Source organism: Cupressus sempervirens, chromosome 3, assembly GCF_028749045.1.
Source record: "Cupressus sempervirens isolate cs-2001-9-10 chromosome 3, ASM2874904v1, whole genome shotgun sequence".
NCBI classification, from domain to species: Eukaryota; Viridiplantae; Streptophyta; class Pinopsida; order Cupressales; family Cupressaceae; genus Cupressus; species Cupressus sempervirens.
This window is the reverse complement of record NC_143120.1, coordinates 15692159-15713982: the sequence shown is the minus strand read 5'-3', so window position 1 is coordinate 15713982 and position 21824 is coordinate 15692159. Positions and strand designations below refer to the sequence as shown.

The 21824-nt window shown below is 34.0% G+C and overlaps 1 protein-coding gene across 2 annotated transcripts in view; it reads left to right on the top strand.

Annotated features, from left to right (window-relative positions):
• Positions 1-3882: 3882 nt before the first annotated feature.
• LOC149564509 (uncharacterized) overlaps positions 3883-21824 on the top strand; it is a 72283-nt gene continuing 54341 nt past the window's right edge. The window contains exon 1 of one of the 2 annotated variants that reach the window (XM_089818048.1): positions 3883-4420. In XM_089818048.1, the coding sequence (XP_089674174.1) occupies positions 4351-4420 (70 nt within the window). In that variant the 5' untranslated portion in view covers positions 3883-4350. The remainder of the gene's footprint in view (positions 4421-21824) is intronic. The other variant, XM_089818049.1, reaches the window with a different exon arrangement.

The window sequence follows — 21824 nt, the reverse complement described above, 5'->3', positions numbered from 1 at the left end:
TGGATTACCTTTTCAAGATGATCAACTAAATATAGTCCTAATAATACCAATACAAAGGGGTAGAACTCTTCAACTACCTTTAAGATTGGCATGGCCATTGACCATTCATAAATCACAAGCACTAACTCTCTCAAAAGCTACAATTGATACAAGTCCAAGAGAGAGAGAATAGGTTTGACATATGTGGCAATATCTCGTGTGAAGTATTTACAAAGTCTTAGAATAACACCACCATTCACATATGAGCGTTATGAGAAAATGAAAAATGGCATACAACTTTCCAAAAGAAAAGCTGAAAAAAATAGACTCAAATGTTTAGAAGAATATTGAGGTAATCAATTTATTTTCAAATTTGCTTCAATTACAATATACCGGTACATTATATAATTTCAAAATATAATGACTTTAAAATGGTTGCATCCATATAAACTTGCATGTATATATAAGTACACAAAACTGAAAAAAGTTACAAATTGTTTTATCATATTGATGTTCAAATTTATTATCTTAAATTATATATACTAACATTGATTTGATTTTGTTCGATTCTTAGGTAACACTTTTCTCTATGGATCTGTTAGATAATGAATCTAAACTTGTTGATGCAAGTCCAAACATCTCAATCAACTCTACTCCATTTGATGAAACACCTATTGATAAGTGCACAACATCAATTTTACAGTGTTGCTCTAGAATTCTTCAAGATATTGAAAACATTGCATTATCCATTGATTACGTTGAAGAGCTAGAAATAATGAGGATGAAAGATGTTGCACACAAGGTTAAGGAGAAATATACAAAGGTTTTTGCCTTCACAAGTTTATTGGAAGAAGTATATCGTGATCACTTGCATAATAAAGGTCGTAATACTATTCTAATCACTAAGGAATATGTAATGTATTTGCACCATTACAATGAGGTGCTATTTATGTAATTTCCACTTTGTTAGCAGAAAACTTTTAAATAAGAGTTATTTGAACCATTTATAAACTCTTTAATTGTGATATAAACTACAACGTTTGACCTATGTTTTGTTATTCTCTATAATTTATATGCCACTGGTTGTAGAACTTTAACTATTTTGAATCAAATAATTAGTTTGTCTTGAACTCCAAGCTCTGTGTAATGGTTTAGATTGATGATTGTGACTTGTAATATCACCAAACTTTTAAATAACAACTATTTGAAACATTTATAAAGTCCTAAATTGTATCAATACACTACATGGTTTGACATATTAAATTAGTTATGGTTTGTAATTGATATGATATCAATTATACGACTATTCCAATTTTTTTTGTATCAAACAATGTATGTATATGTCATCTGAATTATTTTTGCTTCAACTCCAATCCTCGTGTAATGGTTTACATTGTTGAATGTGATTTGTGTAAATGCTTTAATAGTATATTCAATAATTATAGATTTAGTTTATATTTCAGATAATAGTATGAAATATTTTTTCAATTTTATTCGAATTCACAATAAATATATACTGTATTATATAATATATAAATAATTTGTAACTAAAATGTAAATGGAAAATTGAATTGTGCTATTGTAAAATGTTATAATTTTACTTACCATATATCTCTTCAAAGTTATACTCAATTATACCTAAATATGCGTTTTGTTAGTACAATTATCATATACTATGTTTCCAATTAATTTAACAAAAAAACTATAATATTGTTCAAATACTTTTATGTGTATTCATATGTATTTCTTTTTACCAATATTAAAAAAATGACGAAAGATAAATATTGTTTAATATACATTTATTTATTTTAATATGTATTTGTATTTAGTAATGACCAAAATATTGTCATAAATCTTATATATAAATTATAATTATCATATATGTATACCATGTGCGTGGTTGCTACTAGCTTATTTATATTTATTCAAATAATATCTATATTAAATATACCGATCGATATCTTTCCAAATGACTTATATTAAAATAAGATATCGATCAGCATATTTAATATATATAGATATTATCTGAATAAATATAATTGAACTAGTAATAATAGGCGTCCTTGTTTAAATTAATTTGAATACAAAGTTTTCTCTTTGGAAAAATTGAGCGTCGTCTTTTAGTCAAAAGAGATAGGCATATTAATTTGTCGAGATAAAGTGGAAGTGTCCTGCTTTATTTACTTATATTCCATACTTTTCCGTTTTTTATGATTTTTCCTTTAAATAGTATCATGTGGTATGGGAGATTGTTACGTTAGAAGTCACCTATTCATACGTTCATTTTAAAAGGTTTTTGTTCCAAACAAGATATCATGGATAAATTATATTAAATTAAATTAAATCTCATATGTTCATTTTTAAAGATCGACAAAGATGACGTGGCATGCGAGATTACAACATTGATATATGATAAAGGAGATATGGTCTATTTAATTTAATTTCAAATGTTCATTTTTAAATTGCTTTATGTCTATATAAGATAAAGCTATTGGTATTCACAATTTCACCCTTAAATTTTATCGTGTATGTTTCAATTTAATTATAGTATTTTACACATAATTATAAATTTATAAATGATACATCTTTGTCTTGATATTATAGTATTTTACACATAATTATAAATTTATAAATGATACATCTTTGTCTTGATTTGGTATATGCACATAAGAATAAAATTGGATAAGATTTGTATGTAGATTCATTTGTAAATTTGTTTTTAATTTTAAATTTAATGCGAAAATTACAAGTCATTGTTTCTTTATTATGATATTTTTAGCATTTAATGATATTTATTCATTTAGATGACTTAAGAATTATTGGAAAATAGTAAGTAAACATTTAAAGAATCTTGGGTACTATTGAATGCTTTTTTGTTATTGTTAAATTTTTGTTTAAAGCTTTAGATTTGTCTGGCTAAAGATTTGACTAATGAGAACACAACCCATATAAACGAATAGATTCTTTGAAATTGTTTGTAAACATTACTAATTTTTATCTAATTCTAAATCAATTGACAACTAAAAAATATTTTCCACCATAGGTCAAAATCATGATATTGCATTAGGATTCAATTGTGTATTATTTTAGTCAAACTTATCAACCCATGTTTTATGTGTAGTAGTTTACAAGAACCCACCTCTCACGAGAATCAATGGAACACTTAGCACTCATTACATCTAGGTGATGTTCATAGATTTGAAACACTAGGCCTTTCCAAGAGGTCACATATCCCAATACTTCTCCACCTTGAGCACATATAACCGTGAAATTTCCTCCAAGATTAGCTTGCAATCCCATTAGCAAAATCTTGAGCAAGTGTTGTGCCTTATGAATCATTCATTATAGCCCCTTTAGCTCATCAATTAGGGGATTTATAGTGAATGACACAGATTGTTAAGCGCTTAAAGGGTAAAATATTGACCATTTCAAAGTGTTTTCTGAAACATGACTACTTTTACGCTATTAACTATTTGCTTAAACAACCAAAAACTTTACACAATTGGTCCAATACCTTGACACAAATGTCACAATAATCATTCAAGTTTTTCAAAAATTTCTAAATAATGGTACACTATTAGTACTACCAATAAATTTGCACAATTGATCTTATTGCTAACTTTTTTCCGATAAATAAACTGTAGTATATCTAAAATAATTTTCCACTACATTTGTAAGTAATGAACTATAATGAAGAACTATTGAAACACCTAGAGTAGATTACTCTTACTCTTCCCCTACCCAAAAATAAAAAAATCTAAATATGACCACACAACCATCAAAATAAATTAAAAACTATAGAGCTTCTAAGATTTTTAATCTAATTGGAAAATAACAGTATTAATTAAAAACAACAAAAATCTAAAAATCAATAAAACCATCAACATCGTCAAAATTTGAATTAATTTTTTTAATGCTCCTGCCGGGACCCCTTTTTTAAGAGTTCCACAGAACCAAAACCTAAGACACTTTTTAGTTGGAGACTCTTTCCCATTCGGCCGCCCGCGAGATGTCTGCATATCTCCCGCTTAAAAAACACATTTTTCATGAATTTGCGCAATTTCCACCAAATGCCATGGCCGCCATTGACCGCTCTTTTCCAACAGCCGTCTGTCGGTTTTCATGACATTTGACAGGAAAGGAAACAGAAACCCCCCCTAAACCTCCGCTTTCAATGTGACCGTGGCCTAAGAAAACTCCAGAGGACCACCCTGCACAGCCAGAGGAATTCAAATCACATTATAAAACGAGACAAAATATCGACAAGTACATCCAAGATTTAGGGTTATTAGAAATCGTGAGGTCGTGGCTTCAAATCGTAACAAGGAGTTCTTCAGAAAATCTGAATTCAAAAGCGGTAAAGTTTTACAAATGGGTGAAGTCAAGGCCTCGTCTGCATGGGTTGCCAGACATTCTTCTCACGTATTTGTTGACTCATTAGGTAAGGTGGTATAACGTGTGGGAATAAATGTTATATATTAAAAAATTTTCCCATCCCATGGCAAAAGCTGGCATTTGTATTTAGTTGTCTCTGTGAAAATTTAAGAACCTTTTGGTTTGAAATGGCTGATATTTGTATTTAGTCTCTTTCTTTTTTGTCTTTGAAGATTTTTTATTGATACTTTTGTCCGCTCACCTAATATAATTTTGAACTGTAATGTCTGCTTTTTAATAAGTAGTTTTACTGTGTGAAGAGAGCTTTGTCTTGTTTTAAGTACAAAGATGTCGATGACACCTGTACGTAGTCTTTGAAATGGCTTATTTTTGCGCTTGCTGATATTTGTGCAAATTTCGAGTTTAAGGTTTTAGAATCCATAAGTAACTTCGCTTCGTTTTTGTTTTCTTCAATAAGACTTTAATCGTATTAGTCGTTTTTTCGGTTTTTGGTCTGCAAGTTTCAAGTATTTGGCTCAGCTGTAAATAAAATTAACGCTATTGGTTCATATTTGTTTTTTGTTTCTGTGTGACGATTTTTCTTCTCTGAAATGATTCTTGAAGCTGTTTTCAATGCACAGTTGGCGCACTAAGTGCACCTTTGGGCACTCGACATTTTCCGAGCTGTCGTTTTTGTTTTGTTAGAATGCCGTGTTACTGTTATCCTTTGCCGTAATCATTAAATGTTACTTTTATTGAAATAGACAGTGTTTCGGGATTTTTACGTCATGAAAAATCTAGTCACTGCGCAGGCGTTTCACTGTTGCTGCTTTTGGTGCGAGAAGTTCAAGCTTTGGTATTTTTTTGTGTTTCTGATTTATATGGGATTGCAGTGGAAAAATTTAGTAACACTTTCGTTCAATTTTGTGCCTGAAGTATCTAGTCGTGGTTTTTGGGTGCTGTAGTGTTTTGTAATCATAGGAACTTCTGCGTTTTGAAAAACATTATAGCTTTGGCAGTCTAACGTTGCCTAAACTTCGTAAATTTTTGGTGGTATTGTGATATGTCTATATATCAGGGTTCATCTTCATCATTATTTTACGAGGCTACCTTTTTTTATCTTCACCTTTCGCTATATCTTTGGCTGCTTAAATCTGGGTATATATCCGCAATTTATGGTGGTTTCAGGCAATGTATATATATGAGGATTTATTTTCTTAGTATGTTAAGCGTTGAGGTTCTGCAACTTCTGAAATCTCTTTTTTGTATTTACCGTCTTTTTTCCTAAGCTTTGACCCTTTAGTACACAACGGAATTGATTAATGCAGTAGGGCTCTTCATTCTCATCAATATATGTAAATTTGAGGTTCTTAAGTTCTAGAAACGTTTTCTGAAAGTATTGGGCTATTAAATCTGGCGTAAAATCTTTACAATAGCTATTGTTATTTTGCATTAGGTGTTCATTTTGTCTTTTTTTGTTTTTGGTTTATTATTATTATTTATTTCAATTTAAGGGCGAGAGTAGAATTTTCACAATTACTTTTGCTTTTGTAGTAGAGTTTTATTATGCTCCTTATTTCATTGATGTCAGAGGTTGAGGGTTTCTCATTCAAAATATTTTACAATGGTTCGTGCCTTCTGAAATTATAAGAATTTCATAATGTGTCTTTAGATAAAAGCCTAAATTTGTGAAGGCAAATTGTTTGGGGGCACTCCTTGGGACAGAGCTAGGAGATCCGTATTCTAATTGGACACTTGTGAAACCGTTACAAGTGGTTTAATGCACATGCATATTTATATAAATATAAGGTAATTTTATAGAAAGACGAACCTTGTAGTTACATGCATAAGGAAATTTACTCTACCAGAACATAGAAATCAGTATTCCTTCTTTTAATGTGGAGCTGCTAAAAATTAAAAATTCATATGGAATAAGACAAAGAATTATGTGAACATGGTCAGTTTCTTTTACAAGCAATTTTTTTTTTGCAGAAACAAACTAAAAAACTGGCACAATTATTTTCATAAAATGTTTTAAGAGGAATAAAGAGGAATTGTGCACGATTTATGATCAGTGAACTTGTGGCTTGAAGGCAGGGGATTTTAAACACATCCTACTCAATGCTTTATACAAAATCTACAGTGGCCCGATGGCACCTAAAGGAAACTGGATACGACAGTTTGCTTGATATTTTTGGTGCTCTCCAAACAATATGTTGATGGGATCACGTGCTGTCACTTTGTTTTACTCATTGCTTTATAAGCTTGGTATCATGGCGATTTAATGCTTACCAAGAGGGTCATTTAGATTGTTTGGTAGTATTGATGAGTTGTTTGGTTCTATAGAGTAACTAACTGGTCATATCATATATTCAGTACTTTTGCAGCTTGCTAAATTTAGGGCTTACTGTAGTCATCAAGCAGGGGTTACTGTAGTCAATATTTATCTTAAGATGATTATCTGGGCATCTTAATGATTGTATTGGGGGTGTTATGAAAATAGTTTTGCTAATTGCCAGGTTTGCACATATGTTCTTTGGTCCTTAGGGTTGGGGGCATGATGATCGATTGTTTTATACACAAAATCTTTAGTGGTCCCAATGACACCTAAAGAAAACTTGATTATTTGGTGCTCTCCAAACAATTAATGTTAAATGTGTTATGTTTTTTAATAATTTTGTTGGTTATAAATCTTGTATGCCCTCGCCTACCAAAATTTGTGACAATTGTGGGCTTCCATATGCCCCTTATAGCTTTATATTTAGTAATGTCGAGAGACAACTAATGTAAGGGTTTGTAATGTGTGTATGTTTGGAGTTTGATTCCAGACTTTGGTCTTGACGATGTTGGGTTTATATGTGTCTTGGCTTCTAGGTGTTCAATTTTGTATTACTTCCTACATGCTTTAATGACCATTGGCTTACTCTTATTACTCTTTGGGGTCAATTGTAGACGCCTTCGTGGTGGTGCCATGAGTTGTCCCTTTTTCAAATTCACATCTAATTTGTAATCTCTTGTAACCTATATTTGTTTTGCCTAGTTTGCTGAAGCCTCCACACACTAGTGTTATATTTGCCTTCTGAATACCCCACACCCTAGGCAGTTAGTTATGCAACTTGTGTATAGCAGTGATGCTGATCTATTGAGACTAACCTGTTAGAATGTAATCCTGATTTAACTGATTTCCGCTATATAGCTGAGAGGCCATGTATAAACCAAATTGCTAGGTGTGCATTCTTGTAATTGTTGGTGAGGATTAGTCTCTTAAGCTCTTGCGTGGAGGTGTCACTGTATTGTCCAGGAGTTCGACAATTGTGAAGCCAGAGTTTTGTGAAAATAGAGCATATTTGTATGAATTGTAGGACATTTATACTATAAAAGGCCTTTGTATTGAAAACTGTCTCCATTGTTGAGTGAAAGCTTAAGGCTTTTCTTGCCATTGGATTCCTCGGATAACATTTGCTGGTCTGTATGTTCTAAGAGTGGTGTACCTGGCGATGTTGTAAAGTGCTGCAATAGCTGTTGTGGCATTCCTCTCATTAGTGTATATAAGTTCTTTTAGTTTGATGGTGGATGTATTGCAATGGCTTGATATTGAAGCTATATTATTTCTATGATATTTACACATTCACAGCAATTTCCATTTTAATTTCATGTGTTCTCTTTCCTTTTGTGAGCTTTGACTTTGTTTTCTCAATGGATAAGGCACCAGTTTGGAAGGCCAAGCAATCAATCTTTCATCAAAGCATAAAATATTTCACTATTTTTTAGCATTGCTATCTGATTGTTTCAAGTAGTAAATATTGATCAAAACCTGCACATTAGTCATCCTTAGAGGGACATGCATTCTGGTTTTACCTTGCGGCCATGATTTGTAATGGTATATGAGATTGTGAACATCCTTGGGGTTAAGAATGATTTGAATGGTATATGAGATTGTGAACATCCTTGGGGCTAAGAAAATGTATGTTCTTTGTCTATTGCATGGTCTTCTATTAGCTCAATGAGAGGTTTTTGTAAGTAGCTAGTATGTCATAGACTTTGCAGTGTGGTCTGTCATGCATTGGGTGTAGTTGTTATTCAGTTTTGTCTTGTTCTTCTCTTTAATTAACCTATAATAGATGACTCTAGAAATGCCTTCCTGGGTTTAGCGAGGTTAAGGTGAAGGAGAGACCATGTACTCTCAAGTTTATGCTTCTAGCTATTTATGTTTTGTCGACCAGTCTCCACCTTTTCCTCTTGATGTTTGGTTTACACTCTAGGAATAGAATTGCAGTTTTGAGATTCAACATCAGAGACTGGTTTTGATAGTTTCTTGTGCCTAACATGTGCAAATTTTGTTGGTGGAAGATGCATATTTGCCCTTGAAGTTTTTTGTTGCTTCAAGTTTTTCTCCTTTGCAGGTATGACGATTTTGGTGACATGATCTTGATAGCTACTACTGTTATCTTCTGTTGGCCACACATTCTCCTTGCACATTCAATAGCAGTTTCAAAGACTTAAGGGTGCCAGTTTTCTATCTATTTCTATAGCTATATTGTGTTTCTGTAGGCACCTTTGATCTTTATAAGTGCTTAGGTATGTATTCCAATGCTGTAGTAGGATGGATGCCTGATTGGAGAAGCATTATTATGGCTATTGTATTCACTATTCTTCCCTTGAGCCTTTTTACTACAATAATTTGATGATTTCCTTTGTGCCCTGTTCAACATCAAAGTCACCATGTCTTGCAATGCATTTACTAAGAGTTAGAAAGAAATAGATTTGGTATGATAGTGATGGAGCAAGATGTTATTCAAAGAGTGACTCACCTTTTTCATGTAAAAGGCATTGTTATTATTCTTTCAATTCATAGGAAGAATTGTGGGTTCGTCTTCAATGGCAGTGACGCACGTGGTTCATATTCATATTCATTTCCAATTCATATTCTCTTGATGCTTATATATGTATTGCCTAGATTGTCGAAGCCTCCTTGTACTCTAGTGTTATATTATGCTTTGAGGAACTCCACACACTTGGTAGTTAGTTGTGCAAGTTTCCAAGTCTTGTGAATATGTGTTTGGCCATGCCCTAGGGATTTGGAACTGGGTATTTTCTTCATTTCTCTATTCGTAATGCAAATTTGATAATGTAGGCACCTTTCCTTTGTACATTGGTATATTTTGAATTTGTGTGTATGTATATTGGCCAATTCTTTTTCTCAATTCCATTTCATTGCCATATGTAGAGATGAGCTCAAATTGATTGTTGTTGCTTCTTGAGGCTGAGTTGAAGTTGATACAGATTGCTATATTGGAAGACTGTTGTTTTGTATGCTATAGACCTACAAATGAGTAATATAGGGTTGAAACTGAATTTAATGTGCTGATTTGTACTCTATTATGGTATGTGAATGACTTGTGTGTCTAATGGAGGATCTCATCCCTTGTTCTTGGCACCTAATTTATAGATCCAAGGTAAATTTCTCCATTAATGCATGTGTAGATCTTTTGCGTGCAAATTGCATTGTGAATATGATGATTGGTTTGTGAACATAAAAAGTTGATTTGATTGATTTTCTACACCGTATTCTTGGAAAGGCTGAGAACAAACTAAATTTCTATGTGGACACTTGTAATAGGTGACAAGGGTTGGTCTCTTGAGCCAAGCTCCTCCATAGAACAAGGATAACTTTACTGGCAAATATTTAGTATCAGCAGTTCCAAAATTGGTAAAGTGGGACAGAGTGCAGTGGATGAATCCATTGACTTTATAAGCTTTTAGTAAAATGCAATTCAATTCGCCATCGTTTTTATTAATTAATTTTATATATTTTAAGGATTTCTCAAATAGAATCTATGTTTTCCAAATTTTGATTTGATATTTTCTCCTATAATTTCTGGAGTGTGTGTTAATTGACAACCATATTTGCCAATATGCGGTCAAGATTTAAGTTTAAGGCACATGTTAAGTCTATAGATTTGACATGTGTCTCTATTCTAGAGACTTTCTATGGAACCTTTTGTCATTTAAAACTTGGTCGAAAGTATATTTGACAATGGACACTTGTCTCTATCTCAGAGACTTTATGCAACACTTTGTGTCCCTTAAAAGTTTTTCCCAAAATAGAATTTATGCAATTGATCAGGGATCATCCAACAATTTCGGGTTAGTATATATCATATGATGTAAAATTAACTTAGGATGCCTTGCTGCCCCTGGACTTTGCAATGCCAGGGGCACTTTCCCCAAACTCCGATTTAATAGTTTGAGGGAAAATTGCTGGGATTAAAATGTAGAAAATTTAACCTTCAAGATTGACAATTGATTAAGATCTATATGATAATTATGTTCGCATGATGGATGCTACGTATGTGTGCCTATGGCCAAATTTTCTTCAACAATGAAACATTCTCTATGATTTTCTTACGATTGATTTTTTTTTTTTTTGTCAAAATACTAACTAATATTTTTTCTTTTCAAATTAATTTTTTAGTGCCAACAATATTAACCCCCCCACCCCAAAATTTTAATAAACACAAAAAAATTAAACTTTAATAACATAGGACTCTCTAGGATTTTACACCTCTTCCTTCGAAGGGGTTTCTTAAAGTTGTCCTTCACATAGAGGTGCTAGTTTATTTTATGAGGAATCATTTATTAGAAAGCTAAAGTTTTGCAAGGACAAGTTATAACCCCCCCACCCCAAAATTTTAATAAACACAAAAAAATTAAACTTTAATAACAGAGGACTCTCTAGGATTTTACACCTCTTCCTTCGAGGGGGTTTCTTAAAGTTGTCCTTCACATAGAGGTGCTAGTTTATTTTATCGGGAATCATTTATTAGAAGGCTAAAGTTTTGCAAGGACAAGTTATAGTTATATGAATCGTAGGAGGTCTATTGATGAAGAATCTTTGTATGGATATTGTCTTTGTTGTTGATTCAAAGCTCTTAAGGCATTTAGTGCCACGAGATTCCTAATATAATGTTTGTTGGTTTGTATGCTCTAGGATAGATTTACTTGATAGGGTTGTAAAATGTTACAAATGTTTTTGTGGTAATCCGTTCTTTAGCGTGTATGGATACTTTTTGTTTTTGGGTTGATGTCAAAGGTATCTTATTTATACGATATGTACACATACATGTGTACGTTAGTATCCATTTTAATTTCATGCATGTTCTCCTTCCCTTTTCAAGCTTTGACTTTATTTCATTGACACTAATTTGAAGACCAAATAATATGTCTTCTTTTAAAACATAAATCTTTAAATATTTTTAGCATTAGTTTTTCTTGAAATATTGTAATTAAGTATAATCTGAGAGACAATATTCTTGGGGATAAGAAAATGGTATATTCTTTGCATCATGCATGGTTTGCTTTTAGTTTGATGATAAATTTTGCAAGTGGTTAGTATGCCATAGACATAGTGACATTTCTTAGGGTCTATCATATGTTGTGTTAGTTCTTAGCTAGTTTAGTTTTGTTCTATTGTTTCTCCTTGATTGTGCAATAAATGATATTCTAAGGAGACCCTCGAGTTTAGTTGAGCCCAAAGTGAAGGAGAGATCACTATTCACTCTCAAGCATTCACACTAAACTATTCATGTCATGTTGACAAGTTTCTACTCTTTCCTCTCGATCACAAGTTCATTGGCCTTGAGAATTGGTTTACACTCTAGGAATTCAGAGTTTTACTTCAAAAGCCATGTTGTCATCTTAGTTAACAATAACAAAACATGAGTATGATGTGGCCTCTAATGATCTTCCTAATGGATTGGGTGTGTATTGAGTAATTTTGGGGCTTCGATGAAAGGACTAGTTTGTCATTAAGTTGACCCCTTATCCATGATTGTATCATATGATGTTTGTGTTAGTTTGAGCCTAACTTGTGAAACTGTGTACTTTCTTAGCATTTTAATTAGAGGAATTGTAGCAAGTAGGTTTGATAGATGAAATTCACGATGCCTATTGGGTGGAAGGTGTAGAGTAGGAGGTTCCAATGTAGTAATAATGGATGTTTGTAGACTTGTTGCGAGTTATGTGAGGTTGGATTTTGTTGAAGAAGATAGTAAATAAGATTTGCACTTAAAAATGATGTGAATGATGTTGAATAATTGATGAAGGAACTTGCACAATAAAAGAATATAACAAGAAATATGCTACAAACACTTGATAATAATATGCCACTCTGAGTGTGCATCCTTCTAATCCACTTACCTATAATAGTCTTCAATATGGCAACATACTCAATATAATCATAAATTAACATCATCTTCTATATACACTATAATTTATGTCTTGGATAACAGCTAGATGACTTAGTTACCTCTAAAAAGACCATTAAGGATTATACAACTTAGTTAAGAGTTGAGCTAGCTACAAGTTTCACTCATAACAGATACACTTGTAGGATTAAGAGCATAGCATGCTTCCCTTTTCTTTAGAGAAACATTACCCCTAATGCTAATTAGCCATGGATGCTTTTGCATAAGATCTTTGTCTTGCTCTTCTTGATCTTTGTCTTGTTCTTTTGCTTCTTTAATCGTCCTCCATCTTTTGCATGCCTTTGGAGTGAATTTGGTGCAAATCCTAATTTTTTGTAATTAATTTTTTTTTTCAAATTCCTCCATATTATGACTATTATTATAAGAATGCTTCTTTGATTTTGATTAAGCCCAACAACATAACAAGGGTGCTGACCCTTACATTGTCAAGAGATCAACATCACATTAATGATGGTGTTGACTGCTGCAAGTCATGGCCACAAAGAGCACACTGTTAGTAGAGTTATTGACCCTCCTCAAAAAGGCCGCTTAGAGAACAAGAGGCCACAATTGGCCACTTACATCATAGAGGTCAAAAAAGGCTATTAACAACACACAACCATCCACCCACAATTGGCCACTTACATCATAGAGGCCAAAAAAGGCTATTAACAACACACAACCATCCACCCACAGAGTGGGGCATACTTACTAAGGCATTTTGAAAGGCTCTCCAAGTCTTCAATCTAAGTAACAAAATGGTGCCCAAAATTGTTCTATCATAGAAAAAGGTACCACCTCGATTGAAATCCACCATCCATTTGCAAAATTCCTTTCCACCTTAACTGAAAAGGAGTCCACCTCTATATGAGCAAAAAAAGAAGAGACCATCAAATTGGAGAGCCTACCACCAAGAAGCAAAAGACCACATAAAGTTACGAACATCCTCTTTCTTGATGCATTTCTCCACTTCCATAAGGAATGCTTCCACCTTCATAGGAACCATCGAGGAAGAAGAAGCAAACATAATGTGCCAAGCTCTCACCACGACCATGAGAATACATCCGACCTTAGCAGGGCTGAGAACAACCCCAAAACTAGTGCCAATACTCAACCAAAAACAATTGTAGACCAGAATGAAGCCAAGGTAGAGTAAACCCCAAAGGACACTTAGAGGAAACAAAATTGGGCCACAAGGAGGCATTGAGAACAATAGTAAACACACATAATGACATCTCAAAATTGACCAAGCTAGGGTGGAAAAGTGCTAGACCCAAACCCCATGACATCTAGCAGTTAAACAACAAGATCTCCAATAGGCTAAGGAGACACAATGGCTTTGTCCGCTAGAGAGAACAAGCCAGAGTAGGAGAGTGATGCTCAGGATGGTGAACTAAACAATGACAAAAGAGACATTGAAGGGGTTGCTACAAGGCTATTACAAGTGATAAAGAAATTTCTCTTTGAACAAGCAACCCTTTGAAATTGGAGCAAACACATGATACACCTACCTTCAACAAAAACAAAGCCTTTAATAGAGAAAACACCCAAGTCCACAATAGTATATGGCATTAATATCCATCTAGAGAACCACCAACAACTAAAGACTGAAGAAGTGGAGAATATTTTTGTGACCATCAATAGGTACAGGGCAAAGAAAACCTAGGTTTGTAAACATGACCAAAGCGAGCCTACCAGGGAGGACCTCCAAGGCTGCCTTTATGGCAAAAGGTGAGATAGACAAATTTTTGGGATAAGAACCCTGTTGCCACCTTAAGGCTTCAACCAAAAATACATGAACTAGAATGTAGTTGCTTGAAGAGCTCAACATTGAAGAAGTCTTGGGGAAGTGTGCAAATAGAGTCCACTAAGCAAGAAAGAAAACTAAAGTGATGGTGAAATCCATCTCATACCGTAGCCCTTTCTATAAGCAAACTCAAATCAATAGAGGCATACCACCAATCTAAAGTGGAAAATGTTTACTAAGAATTACTTGCGGAGGACTACTAGGGTAGAAGGAAACATTGCCTCCACAAGGAGCCACATCTCTAATGGGAACAAATCCAATTTACTCAACAAAGAAATAAGCTGAAAACTTTCATGTGCAGAGGAGAAGCAATTGCAAGAAATCTTCCCTTATCATCCCCCTCTGCAACTCCATTTGAATTCCCCTCCCCCTACTTACTCCATTTCTCAAGCCAAGGATATTTGGTATTTTGATAATGATTTGTGCTTGGACTTGTTTCTTCACACTTTGGATTATCCTCTTGGCATAGAGCCACTTCTAAGGATGGGTAGGATCTTGGATATGTGTGGGGGGTCCTTGGATGAAGTTTGTGATGCTTCTTTGTTAAAACCTCTAATATTTTGGATTAAATTCACTAATTTTATTTCTCATGAGAAAATTTTGTGAAAAATCTAAATTTGCAATTTAGTTTTGTTACAGTGCCTTATATATTTATGTTGTAGTAGATTTAGTATGACTCAAGAAACAACTTGCCTAAACAAAAGAGATATACACCTCCTAAATGATCTCTAAAATTAGAAAAACACCTCATTACTTGCCTTCATAGTGCCACGATGGTGCTTTGATGTCACTTCTAATGAAAAAACTTGAACAAAAGAAGAACATAATAAGAAGTATGCTGCAAATACTTGACAATAATCCACTTTATGGGAACACATTTAATAATCTTCAATAAAACAATACTTACTATTATCATAATAATCAACATTTAGCTCTTTATGATCTTATCCCTTGGATATTGCCTAGGATGTCTTAGCTACCTATACAAGACTATATTACTTATTAAATAACTTATTGAAGAGTTAGGGTAGGCACAAGATGTTTAGTGGTACTTGATATACCTCTAGGATTAAGAGCATAGCACTTTGCATCTTGAAAACTTGACTAGGTTACACATTCATATCGTAGAAAGAAGAATAGTTCTTGTTTAATGAGATCCAAGGAGAGTTAAAGTTGCAGAAGATTAACAGTGAAAGGTCACACATTCATGTGGTTGAAAAAGGTACAAATTAAGAGAAATAGGAGGGATAAAAAAGGCTATTTGTCGTGCTAGTAGGATTGCAAAATTCTACCTCTAAAATATCAAGTGAGAAGAAAACAATGTGAAACACTATAAGAAGCTCTACAAGATAGCCATACAATTTGTTAATCATGATATAGACCAAGAAAATATTGCAAGATTCATAAATAGGGTAAGAATGACCATGTGAGATGAATTATGTATGATTGTATTGCACATCAAAAAGGATGCTTATTGATTTGAAATTAGAATTGAAGAGTTTCTGGTAAGGCAACAAAAAATGAGATGTAAAAGATGATGTTAATCAAATGTTGGAAGAGGTTAATATAACTATGGGGAAGAAGCAAGCGTTTCCCGTGAACATAGTGTTGCATAAGGATGCAAGTCATTCTTTTCAAGAGGAAGGAAATGATTTCCAATGAACATAGTGTTGCATAAGGATGCAAGTCATTCTTTTCAAAAGGAAGGAAATGGTGTGTAAGAGGAAAAGGAAGAGATTGTCTCTCTAACATATTTAGGCTTGGACAACTCAAGTGTAGAGCTTTTCAATGCCATGAAGTGCAAAATGACATTTGTAAGAGAAATGAAGCTAATGCATGTAGTACACTTAGAGGAAGAATTGTGTAAAATTAAACCAATTCAAGAATCAAAGCAAAGGGAGGTTCTTATGATGAAGAGGGTGCTATTGAAACACACATAGAATGATAAAAAAATAATGTAAAGAAAGAATCTTCTTTGAATTGCTTGTAAACTTGGAGGATTTTTTGCAAGGGTAGCACAAATAATCTGATGTTAAATTAAGTGATGGATAAGTGTTAAAGAAATGTGGCACAGATACATTTAAGATGTTATGGTTGCAATTTGCAAAAGGGCATTGAGTTTTTGTAAATGAATAGAATTTTTCCAATGTTCAACTTGGTTGTTCAAAGTTGAAGTTTATTATGACATCATGCCCATAGATGTATGCCATGTGTTACTGGGGTAGACAATGACAATATGACAAAAAGGTCATCAATGACGGAAGGATTGATATGAAATGAGCTACCCAAAATAACTCAGATTCTTGGCGGTGATTTCAATTTGGATGAAAATAAAGAAGACAAGGTTGGGGGAACCTCATGGGTATGAAGGGGAATGGGCTGTTCCACTTGGATAGAGTGACACAAATGTTTAAATTGTTTGATCTGTTAGAAGGAAAAAATAAGGATAGTGAGACTACATGGTAGAAATGATGTAATAATCTAAGGATAAAATAGTTTGGACATGATAAATTTTATGTTCATGAAATCACCTTTTTTGTTTTGATGGTAGAAAAGACTCCTGTGTTTGTGGAGGTTAGAACATTCTTTGATAATTATCAAATTGAGTGAAGGATTTTTCTAAAATGGACACAGTATTGATGTTAGAAAAAAGAGCTTGCACAAGCTTAATTCTAAGGTGTTCAAATACTCTTATTGTTTGAAAGGCATTGCTACCATGAAATATATTAATAATGTGTTATTCGCTTGGGGATTTGCTAGAGTCTTCGATTGAGTTGGTCTCAAACTATAGGACCTTATTAAAAACTATAGGACCTTAATCAAAACTATTGGAGTGTGCCTTGCAAGATGAGCTATTAAGTGCAGAAATAGAAGTTCAAAATGATATAAACAATGAGACCTTGTTCGACACCTTCAAGATATTGTTGTTTTCAGATTAGAAAAGCTTAAGGCATCACAATAAATGGGGATAGAGGCACTAAATTCTTCTTTAATTTGCTGAGAGCCAAACATTTCATGGAGAACCCTAGTTTTTTTGAAACTAGCCAATTTTAAACTGTCAAAGTTGTCTCATTGATAGTGACTCCTGTGAACATATCAAACTTTGCCATTTTACCTCACCCCTCTTGATGGTTTGGAGAAGAGATTTATTTATAACCCTACCATGAAAATGTTTTAAATCTCAAGCTTTATTTGTATAACTAGATAAATTGATTGTTTTAAGAAATTAAGTGAAGGTCTGAAAAATATGTCAACAAATCGAGTGTCTTTAAAAGGGTGCCATTCTGATTCAATAATTATTGAGATAAAAAAGTATGACAAAGGAGAGTTTATCAGATAGCACTATTGGAATGTTCATAATAGATATACATACCAAATGCAAAGCTCAAATTAACACAATTCGTTTGATAGTAATCTTCTAAATGTCGTTGGAGGCGAAATTCATAAAATTTCAAATGGACTCGATGAATATTATTAAAGGATACTTTGGGAAGTATTTGGAGTCCTTGCAAAGCTCGGTAAATTGGCTATTTCTTGCCCTCTTGAACTAACTATAAACATGGTTCAAAAGTTAACTTGTTTGGGCTATTTGTTGATACCATTTAGTTGGGCTTTCTAGAAACTCTTAAACCAAAGTGGAGGGTTTGAAAGCTTTCATTTTATGTGACAATGCTGACTAAGCCGAGCATAAAAATGGTGTTCGACATTACCATGGTATACAAAATCATTAAAGAACTTGACATGGTTCAAGGATCTCCAAAATCAAACTAGTCTATTTCTCAACATGAAGTTGGGCATAAAGCATCATCAATTGCATCAAAGCCACAATCATTGTTCGAGGATTCTGATAACGGTGGTTACTAATCAAACATGGAAACTAATACCTACAATATAGTTTCCAGTTATCTTTCTAAGCATACATCCATTGACGTGAGGTACAAAACAAAATCAAACATCAGTAAAACTAATTGTATTTGTTATGATGAGGCATCCATGCACAATTTCCCAGGCATGTGAGCAATTACAACTGCTTCAATTACAACAGATCGAACAACTATGAAATGGCGACTTCTTATGGAAGTTGAATTGGAAATTAAAATGTGCAGCCTGAGGAGACAACTCTAGTTTTTAATTAAAGAGAAACTTGGGGATTGCAAAGAGCAACAAATATATTTTACCTATGCAATACAATTTGACTACTCCCTTCTCTTCCATTGAAATGCCCCACAAGATGAATATTGTAGAACCTTAGTGTGTGGACTTGTGGCCAACATCATGTTTGTGGGTTTTTGAACAATGTGATCAAACAAGATTTCTTCCTTTAGAGGATTTTCAACTTGGGCACATGTGGAGAATGTAGTCAGACAAGATTTCAGAACTTGGAGCTTCCAAAATGGCATGTTTTATCCATAAACACTTGCATTTCAAATTTCTTCCTCAAACACCAGCAACAACCTCTTTTGGAGCGACATCATCTATTATGAAAGTTCACAAGTTTTCCGAACTCCTTGACAACTCCTTGACAACATGAGTTGTCATGTAGTACATAAAGGTTCTAAAGTCTTTTAAAACCGCTAGCAGCATTTCTAGTTATCACCTGAGCTGCTGAAAACTCAAACTTTAGCAAATATGAGTTAGAGAGGGAATTTGTTGAACCAAGTGTAATGTGTATTTTGAATCACATCTCTCTTCCAACATCCTATTTATGAGAACTACATATAAAAAGTAATCAACCTCGTAATTTTGCAATGATTCTCAAAGCATAAACAAAATGTGTTACTAAAAAGGCTATTAGAGATAAAAGAAGTTCGTAAACCGCCTTAGAATCTTGACACTTGGTGCATGGTTCTTATTTCTGCCATTGGGTTGGATATGGTTCTTGGAACTAGATGAGTTGCTGACATCCATTTGCAAGCAAGGGAAAGGCAATGTCTTCTCGGTGTGGAGATATATTGGTGGAGTTGGATTGCACTTTGCTAGCAGTAGATTATGTACCCCTTATTTTGAAACTTCCCACTTTGCAAATCCCAACATCCCTCAAATTGCCCGATTGTTGTTTTCTCTAAAGCCACAACCTACGCAATTGCATTGTCGCAAATTCCACAAAGCTCGCAAGCCGTGACCACGCTTTTAGTGCTTTCATTTTCCTACGACCTAGTGACGTTGTCGCCTAATCACCCTTTTCTTGAAGTTGATAACTTTTTAAAGCTTCAAAACTTCGGGAAATAAGCATTTGCTAGATGGTGGGTTTTTCAAAGTGCAATCATCATGATGTTACCTTGCATTCAATGAAGCAATCTTGGCGTAATCTTGTAAAGGGACAAATTTTTGGACTAGGTGTAAATCATGTCTTGTCACGAGGTGGTGTTGTACAAGGTTTAAATGTCTCATGCGCCATCGTCTTTAATAAACCAATTGGACCGGTCATAAATGAAGTACAAATCCATTCTTTAGCCACATTGTTCTCTGATGATCATCTTGCAAGTTATGCCAACTGCGGATTCTCTCTTGTCGAGATGGGAATTTTTGTTCCAGAGGGATACAATAATGAAGAACCTGGGCCTGTGCTCCATCCTGGTCTTACAAAAGCAGTAATGGAACAATTCAAGATCATCTACTACATGTTCACATCTGCATGGGATTTGAGAACCAATCACACTTGTTATGAGAGCAATATTTTTGAGTTGGAGTAAGGGATTGCTTTGAATTTGGCTTTATATTGGCCAAAGTGGAAGATGAAAGAGCTTTGGACTTCATGGTAGACCTCTTCAACCTGTTGCATGCAAATGTGGACCCAAATAGAATCTAGGACATAACCTTTTCTTGATAACGGAAAAAAATTGTACCCATTTTTTATTCTCCTCGTCATAGAAAAGGGTAGTTAGCATTATATAAGCATGGTTCTTGTAAATAAGAAAGAAATGTTAGAAGCTAGAGTTGCTGTTGCACCAAATGATCGACCTGTCAATGCTCGATACAACCACTAGACTTATAGAACATAGGAGGCGATTAAGCCATGTCATGAATCCTGAAGGGGAATGTTGGCGGTTAGTCCAATAATCCCCCCTTCAGCATTACCCGAGGAGTTTCGAACCTGTGACAAAGCTCTGATACCACTTGTTAGAAGCTAGAGTTGTCATTGCACCAAAAAATTGACTTGTTAATGCCCGATACAACCACTAGACTTCTAGAACACAGGAGGCGGTTAAGCCATGTCACGAATTCCGAAGGGGAACATTGGCGGTTAGTCCAACAAGAGGTGGGGTGAGAGAAAGAGAAGAAAGGCATAATTTTGGTTTTATCTGCCAATGTAAAGACAGTGATCTTTTTGGGTTTTTCATATGAATCCAATATCAAATTTTTGTGATGTCACTCTCTAGGCCTCTGTTTTGGTGCTTTGTATGAATTATTTTCAGATAATTATCGAAGTTATGTGTTACATTATCTTTGAATAAAATTCATGAGCATTTCAAGGTTTATCTCTCTTGCCCGTATTACGTAAATGAACTTTGTTTCATTTATATTCATTATCTGGTTTAGGGATGGGTTATTTATTTCTCCATGTACATGTTTGCTTCCTTTCTTTGCTTTTTGGTAAAAAGCGTACTAGTTTTTCATTCATTGCATATTGTACATGAGGGAGTTGTAACTCTAAAATTCAGAGATGGATTCAGCGTAATTGTGTCTTCTTCTGTTTATTGATAGTATTTTGTCATGCTTTGGGCTTATAGGGCCATTTGAAACACTAAAATTTAGAGTGGCAAAACATTCACCAGCACACCCAAAATGTAGAGTTGTGTAGAGCACATGAAAAAAGAGAAACTACAGTTAGGGCATGTGAATGATATATGGTGGTAGACATGCATTTGAAATGTGGAGGAAGTGTTAGACTATGTAGGGTGAACGAAAAGGCAACTTCTACTAAGTCTCTTGACAATGGAGCCACAAGCTGAGAAAAGAGTTAATAATTGTGATTGCATAGTTTTGAGCTCCTTTATGATGGCAAATGAATAGTTGCAGGCCAATTAAACACATTGTTTTATATTGTGCTAGGAAAACACATTCATTTAAGTGGAATCAGGAGTGAGCAAGGAGGATTTAAAGCGGTCACGTTTAGTTAATAGTAGGTCCTATTTGAAAGCTACCAAGCAATGATAATTTTTGAAACCAATAATTCCTTTTGATAATTTATATTGATCAAAGAGTCAGCCAAGGAAAATTATTTTATTTCCCACTTCAAAGATCGATTACAAGAAACATTTTTTTTTCCAAGAAGGCTATTCTGTTATGAAAGTTGAACTGAAAAGTAAAACTGGGGAAATCTACAAATATGGACTAGTGTATTGTAAAGGGGAGGGGGGATTCTTCTTCTTAAGCCTATGCACGGGGGAAGAGTCTTTTTTTGGTTTTAATATTGT